At 49.0% G+C, this 8,115-nt stretch overlaps 1 protein-coding gene across 1 annotated transcript in view; it reads left to right on the top strand.

The window, feature by feature from the left end:
• The window catches only part of VPS13D (vacuolar protein sorting 13 homolog D (S. cerevisiae)), a 274,572-nt gene extending 268,129 nt beyond the window's left edge, over positions 1-6,443 (top strand). Inside the window, exons 70-71 of the mRNA XM_010850181.1 lie at positions 670-910; positions 3,367-6,443. Of these exons, the coding sequence (XP_010848483.1) occupies positions 670-910; positions 3,367-3,498 (373 nt within the window). The 3' untranslated portion in view covers positions 3,499-6,443. The remainder of the gene's footprint in view (positions 1-669; positions 911-3,366) is intronic.
• The last annotated feature ends 1,672 nt before the right edge of the window (positions 6,444-8,115 follow it).

Raw genomic sequence — 8,115 nt, 5'->3', positions numbered from 1 at the left:
TCCTAACAACTCATGAAGTTCTGAGAACGTGGCGGTGGTCTCACCAGTCAGCCCCCTGTCCCTCAAGGTGTTAGGCTGAGACCAGGCCACCTCCTATTAAAACCATGACAGAAAAGCAGCAGACATAGATGTGCAGATAGAGAGGGCACGGCATCCTCTCACGCGTCCAGTTTGCTGACCCATTTAATGCTGCTCCCCACTTCCACTTCCATCACCCCGCCCCTCCCCCACCCTGCCTTCACAGCGAAGCTTCTCAGCTGCTATTTCATCAACAGACCTTTCAAAGCATTGTGTTTTCTTCCTCTCTTTTGCCCAACAAAGCACTGTTATGGTTTTCTCTAAGCCTCGTCCTATGAAAAGGCCATAAAACTGTTTTCTCTCATTGATACAGTTGGTCCTGTTCATCGAGCCCCCTGTGTAAGGGCCCTTTGCTATGCATGCCGGCCTCGCAGCAGCCCTGAGAGGCCAATGCCACTTTTATTCCTAACTGACAGACAAGGAGACGGGGGCTCAGAGTGGGTGAGCCACCCACCCACGGGGCAGTGAGCAAGGGAGCCTGGCTGTGAGGTCTGTCCCCAGAGACCAGGGCCCACACGGAGCCTCAGCCCTGCCTCGAGGAGCAGCCCTGAAGTCCTGCGTGCCCTCCTCACTCCCCCTCTCCCTCCACAGCTTCATCGCAGTGGAGAACATCGACAGCTACTGCGTGCTCATCTCCTCCAAGGCCGTCTACTTCCTGAGAAGCGGGGACTACGTTGACCGAGAGGCCATTTTCCTGGAGGTCAAATATGACGATCTCTACCACTGCCTCGTCTCCAAAGACCATGGGAAAGTGTACGTGCAGGTCACCAAGAAGGCTGTGAACACGAGCAGCGGCGTGTCCATCCCGGGCCCTTCTCACCAGAAGCCTATGGTGAGTGCACACCTGACCCGTCTCCCAGGCCCGCCACTGCTCTGCTGATGCTTCTCAGTGGAAAGGCGTTTGCAGCACCTGAGGCTTAGGCCTGGCTGCTGTGAATCCCCAGGGGTCCTGCTTCTTAGTCCCGCAGACAGAAGGTGCTCAGTGTGGTATATGCGGTGGTGCTGCCCTCTCAGCTTCACTGCTGCTGACCCTAGGCAGGTTGCTCAACACTTGAGCCCTGGTTTCCCCTCCTTAGGGTGTAGGTAGGATTCCTGCCTCTGAGCAGCGGTGAGGACCAGCTGATACAATGCATGTGGCTGTTTTATTCCTAAAATGGGCCTCTTCAGTGCATCGGATCTAAGATGTTAGAGCACATGCTGGCTTCTTCCTAACTTCCCCTCTAGAATAATTGGAAGCTAACTTTTTCGTGCACCAAGAAGCAATATGTAGCATAGGCCTCTGCCCAGGGTAAAAGCTCAATAAATATTTATAGACAAAATTTACACTTTGCCTCCAAAGGCTACAAGATACTGTTATGGCAGGACTTTATTAAATAATGCCATTCCTATTAATAACCAACATTCAGTAAGGGCTTCCTATGTGCCAGGCTGGATTCTGAATACTTAAAGATTATTTAATGTTGTACTGTTATTTCCCCCACTTGACTGGTAAGGAGGCTTAGTGAGGACAGGTGGCTTGCTCAGGGTTATCTGGCCAACACCAGAAGGAGCTGGGGTTCAAAGCCACGTGCCTGCAAGTCACCAGAGCTGGTGGCCTGGACCAGGTCACTGCTTCTGCTCAGAGCTCGGCAGAAGCCCATGTGAGGGGACCCCATCTCCAGCCATGTTCTCACTTGGAATCTTTTCAGGAACCCCAGGTGTTAGCTCTGCTCATCTTTCACCTGGAATGCTAGGATTTTCAAGCCTGCATTCAAGAATGACATACCATTCAAAATGGCCCTGCTTATCTCAGTCTTTCTGTGATCAGAAACCGCAACCAGCCTGATTGGGCCTCTCTCCCTTGACCTTCTCCCTGCCCAGGAATGCGCTTGGGTTTGGTTTGGCTTGTGTGGGCTCCCCTGGGGTCATTGGCTTAGGTTAGGGCTGGTAGATTAACTGAGTTAACACCCAAAAGCCTGAGTATTTCCACAAGTTCCTTTTGGAGGTGGGGAGCCTTGCCCAGCTGCCCTTTCACCCTTTCAAGGCAAGCAAGCTTGCTCCATAAGAAAGGCCTCAAGGCGTTTGTGTGCTTTGAACATCAGCAGACTTTTTTTTTTTTTTCTTCTTCTTTATTTTATTTTTAAACTTTACATAATTGTATTAGTTTTGCCAAATATCAAAATGAATCCGCCACAGGTATACACGTGCTCCCCATCCTGAACCCTCCTCCCTCCTCCCTCCCCACACCATCCCTCTGGGTCGTCCCAGTGCACCAGCCCCAAGAATCCAGCCCCAAGTATCGTGCATCGAACCTGGACTGGCATCTCGTTTCATACATGATATTTTACATGTTTCAATGCCATTCTCCCAAATCTTCCCACCCTCTCCCTCTCCCACAGAGTCCATAAGACTGTTCTATACATCAGTGTCTCTTTTGCTGTCTCGTACACAGGGTTATTGTTACCATCTTTCTAAATTCCATATATATGCGTTAGTATACTGTATTGGTGTTTTTCCTTCTGGCTTACTTCACTCTGTATAATAGGCTCAGTTTCATCCACCTCATTAGAACTGATTCAAATGTATTCTTTTTAATGGCTGAGTAATACTCCGTTGTGTATATGTACCACAGCTTTCTTATCCATTCATCTGCTGATGGACATCTAGGTTGCTTCCATGTCCTGGCTATTATAAACAGTGCTGCGATGAACATTGGGGTACACGTGTCTCTTTCCCTTCTGGTTTCCTCAGTGTGTATGCCCGGCAGTGGGATTGCTGGATCATAGGGCAGTTCTATTTCCAGTTTTTTAAGGAATCTCCACACTGTTCTCCATAGTGGCTGTACTAGTTTGCATTCCCACCAACAGTGTAAGAGGGTTCCCTTTTCTCCACACCCTCTCCAGCATTTATTGCTTGTAGACTTTTGGATCGCAGCCATTCTGACTGGTGTGAAATGGTACCTCATCAGCAGACTTTAGATTTGAGTCCCAAGTCTTTGTTCTCACTTGCTCTCACCTCAGCTGATCCTCACACCTCGGAGCACAGCGGTTTCTCAGTTACAGGGAGTCCCGAAGGTCGGGGGATTGTGGGTCGACTGCACAGGCACCCTGGGGTCCACCCCAGACCTCAAGTCGGCATAAACTAGGAGTAGGGCCCTGGGGATCTGTTTCTTGGAACTACACCCACGCTGTTGAGATCCACAGTCAGGCTGGGAGCTGCTGCCTGGGTGGATTTCAGTGGCTCGTGTCCTGTACGTCTGTTTGGTTCCCCACTGTGGGGGCGAGTTACTCATTCTGTCCTCTTCCTCAGGTCCACGTGAAATCAGAGGTCCTCGCTATCAAGTTATCACAGGAAATAAACTATGCAAAGAGCCTTTACTATGAACAGCAGCTGATGTTAAGACTCAGTGAAAACCAAGAACAGTTGGAGCTGGACTCCTGAGAAACCCCAGCTGCTGGAGGGACATTCCCAAAGACAGACCCCCCACCAATCAGGAGGAGAGAGGCCCATGGGCTTGGCTTCAATTTGAGGAAACCAGAATAAGGTTTGGGGGATGATATCAAGAGGGGAAGTAAATACTGATGAGGGGGTGCGGATGGAACTGTATTCATTTGTGGGGCAAGGAATTGCTTTAGATTATGGGGAGGTAATTTGTAAAAGACATCGGTTGAATAACGTTTGGAAAAAAAAAGCGTACCAAGATCAATCTAATTTTTAGATTGCCCTGTATTTTGTTAACATGTATATATTGATAAATACACAACTGTGTGTTTGTAAATATATAGAAGTGTTTCTGAACAGGGACTATGATGTGTGTAAAGGATTGTTAACTGTAAAGTAATATAAAATTATATTGGATCTTCTATTGCACTAATTCTACATGTCTAATTCAGGGTACTATCCATGAAGAGGGATTCTTGCAAGTTGCAGAATGTTATGTCTTAGTCTGGGAAACGAGGGTATTCACAGTCGGGTGGGCTGAGGTGAGGTGCCGGGTACGTCGAGTGACACCTTTGACACCTGCATGCGTCCAGGCAGCAGCAGCGAACCAAAGTGTCCAGACCTAGAGCTGGCCCTCAACAAGGCCTAGGGGAGTGACTCAGATGCATCTTTTATTGATTTCTCCTCCAGTTTAAAGATGGTTCTTAGAGTGTCACAGATTATTTTTTATCTGCCTAAATCTCTGGCTCCCTCCTGACTGGTCTTGCCAAAGTTTGCGGTGTGTTCTGTTAGCACACGTGCACACACACCAGCATTGCAAGTTTTTCTTGGGTTATTATCATAGAGGCCAGTCTGAAACATTGGTAGACTCTGGTAACTTAGAAGGGGAAAAAGCCCTGCAGAACTGGGTGGACAAATCAAAAGTCCAGAAACTTAGCAAAACCCACAGTAAGAATGTCTTCCCTCCTGAGCAGCAGTCCGAGGAGAAGGACCTAGGACTCTCTTCTTCCTAATAAAGCCGCAGGCAGACTCTCAGCTCTGCAGTCCTGGGGACCTGGTGACAGTAACACTGAGATGAGAAGGAGAGAGTCCAAAAAGGGAATGAAATCTTGAGTATTAAAAAGCTGTTTTTGTAAGTTTGAGGCCAAGATTTGGCCAAAATAACTCTTGCCCTTGGTTTTAAATTCCAAACAGTGGCAAGGCCTTGAAGTGAGTTCCCTTTTCTTCCTGGGTCTTGTTTGCAGGGTTTTCTCTTTTCTGTATGGAATAACCAAGTTGGGGAGGGGTAGGCTTCACTCTGGAATGAATGACTAGACTTGTGATTTTTTAAATTTTTATTTTAATAAATCTACTCAGTCTGTACAACCATGTCTAACGTAGCTGAGATCTAAAAAGACCAAGGGGATCAGTGGATGTGTGGAAGGTTTTGGGGTTTATAACTCATGACCCAGATCCTTCCAAGACACAAATGAAGCTAATCTGTCTTTCTTCCCCCCGCTTAGGGTGTGTGTGTGTGTGTGTGTGTGTGTGTGTGTGCAAAAACAGGAAGGGAGCTTTCGTCCAGTGCTTAGTGCTTTGGCAAAGCAGTGTCTTCAAGGCTCGTCTTGAGCACCAGGATTTATATGTGGTCTTCACTGAACTCTGTCTTCGTGGCCAGCAGGGTTGAAACCTGGCTCTTGAAGGAGGTGTGTTTTTGGTTGTTCAGTTGGTTGGTTTTGCCAGGCGGTCATTGTGGCACCAGGTGCTGCCTCCTGCAGGTTTCTCATCCTCTTCAACAGCCTCGTGCCCTGCACCCCACAAGTGTGGCTTGTGGTTTTTGTCACCAGTCACCCACTGCCTGAGATGATGATCTCCTAAGAATGAGACTCTCAGAGGATTGATTATTTGCATCAGTGAGCCTTCTGTCACTTTCTGGAGTGAAGTCACTTGGAAGTTCTGTTGGATTGAGGAGCTTGGTGTTAGGATTATAAAGGAAATTTGCCTTGGGGCCCAGTGGCACCCAGCATCCTCTGCCCATGGGAAGTTGGTTGAGGGCTGCACTGTGGAACGGTGCTTCCCAGAGACTCCAAGAGGGTGCTCAGATGCCCTCCTCCCGGCCGCTTTCTGATCTCATCAACCCTTGAAACAGTGGCTCAGCTCCTAATTGCACAACCTCCTCTGACATTGTGCCTTAGAAGAGGCAGATGTTAAAATGGGATCCGAAGACCAAACGGGGTGAGGTTGGGGTTGGTGGGTGCCAACTTAGCTTCTCAAACTCCCTCTGCCCTCTCAGCCCTCATGCCAGGCGTGGGGTAAGGTTTCAGGGGCTCTGGAGAGTTTCCTGGTTTGCCTGGAAAACATCCAAAGCTTTAGAGGAAGCAGGCCCTGGCTATGGCTGCTAAAGGCCCCCATTTCCTTTAAAATCAGTGTTTAGCCAGAGATGGCTGAGACTTTGTTACAATAATTTTCTACCGATTTTCTTGCTGCCTCAAGTACCCAATTCCACTCCCAGGAAGAAAAATAAATTGAATCAGGAGAAACCAGACCAGCAGAAAGCAAACTCCCCTTGATGCCCTAACCCAGCACATCCAGCTACATCGCTGCCTGATCAGAGCTGCTTTTGTTCGCCCACCAGAAAGGTTGACCAGTCAGTGCTTCCTGCACCCGGGCCCGCTCACTGCCAACCCAGAAACGGAAACACGGCCTCTCATCAGTTTGAGCGCCTCACCCGCCTGGTGGTGAGGATGCAGCTCAGAGTTCGGACGACTCCTGGGCCGCTTTGTTTGTAAGCCTCATCTGTGCCTCAAAATAGCATAGCAGCTGCTTATAAAATCCCAAAAATAAAGTTCTGGGTCACCGCTGTGTGAGCACCCTCACAGCCACCAACCTGTTGCGACTCTAAAATCTGTTCATGTCAAGTCGTTCTTTCTCTTCCTGTGGAATAAAATGCTCTGTTGACTTCCAAACATGTTGTTTCCTTCTAGTTTCTTGCTGTCCCGTAGATTGTAGAACCGTTGCCGATGACAAATGCCAAACGTCTGAAGGTGTTCACAAGCACACGCAGCCTCTCCCTCACTCCAGGGAGGCGCGTTCCCAAGCCAGCCCTGCACCTTGGGCCTTTGCCTAACTTCCTGTCTGCCGGGCCCAGGCTTGGTGCTGACCGCACTCTCCCCGCCTCTGTGAGGTAACCGGTCCAGGCCCTGGCAGGATGAAAGATGTCATGTCCTAGAAGGAAACTGCAGGAGGAGCAGGTTTGGTCATGTTCACGGTGCCTACTTGGGCTTCCCTGATGGCTCAGTTGGTAAAGAATCCACCTGCAGTGCAGGAGACCCCGGTTCAATTCCTGGGTTGGGAAGATCCGCTGGAGAAGGGATAGGCTACCCACTCCAGTGTTCTTGGGCTTCCCTGGTGGTTCAACTGGTAAAAAATCTTCCTGCAATGTGGGAGACCTAAGTTCAATCCCTGGGTTGGGAAGATCCCCTGGAGAAGGGAAAGGCTACCCACTCCAGTATTCTGGCCTGGAGAATTCCATGAGCTGCGTAGTCCATGGGGTCGCAAAGAGTCAGACACGACTGAGCGACTTTCACTTCATAGTGCCTACTTGGTATTACTGGACAGGCCAGGAAGGCAGCTGAGCAGGCACTGGAGTGTGGAGTTCCAGAGATGAGTGCAGGCCAAAAGCACAAGACTGGGAGTCGTCGTGCAAGTGACAAGTGGAGCCTGGATGGAATCCTCAAAGGAGTGGGTGGAGGGTGGGAGGGGCAAAGAAAAGAGACCCTGATCTGAGTCCCGGCGTCCCCGAAGTTTAAGAGTTTAGGCAGATGGAGAGGAGCAGCGCCTTCCAGAGATGGATGTGCAGCTGGGAGGGTGTGGGTCCTAGAAGCAATTGTAGACACCAAAAGAAGAAGAGGCTTCCCAGGTGGCTCAGTATAAAGAAACCGCCTGCCAATGCAGAAGCCGTGGGTTCAGTTCCTGGCCTGGGAAGGTCCCCTGGAGAAGAAAGTGGCAACCCACTCCGGTATTCTTGCCTGGAGAATCCCATGGGCAGAGGAGCCTGGTGAGCTACAGTCCCGCGGGTCGCAAAGAGTCAGACACGACTGAGCGACTGAAACAACAGCAAAAGGAAGAAGAAGGGAGCCTGCTGCAGAATATTCGTGTTGAAACTTTTAAACATCAGATTTTAAATGTTTGCAAACATACAAATACAAAACAAAAACATAATCTCATATCCATGTTATAGCATATAAGGATAACCTCATGGATGGATGTTCTCATGTGATTAGATACAGACACGGAACACAGACAGATACAGTCATATATCATTCCCAACATTTGTTTTCATGAAGTTGAAATTGTATACTTTTCTGCACCTTCTCAGTGTTAGCTTCAGGTTGGTATATTGCTGTTTTCTTAAATGCAGCACAATTGTTGGTGTAACTGTTGTGTGCGAACTCAGAGATTCCCATATTGGAGGGCAATCACTGCATTCTCAGGCTACCCAGCCCACTAAGAACAGCCTACGAGAGACACCCTTCTACTTAGGTGCTTATGCACTAGTTTTATTTCTGGACAGTAGATTCCAAGCAGCCAGTGGTCTCCATGGATACACACAAGATCACTTTCCAAACCTGTTGCTGG

The sequence above is a fragment of the Bison bison genome, unplaced genomic scaffold, assembly GCF_000754665.1.
Source record: "Bison bison bison isolate TAMUID 2011002044 unplaced genomic scaffold, Bison_UMD1.0 scf7180017864289, whole genome shotgun sequence".
Lineage (NCBI taxonomy): Eukaryota > Metazoa > Chordata > Mammalia > Artiodactyla > Bovidae > Bison > Bison bison.
This window is presented reverse-complemented; position numbering and strand designations above follow the sequence as displayed.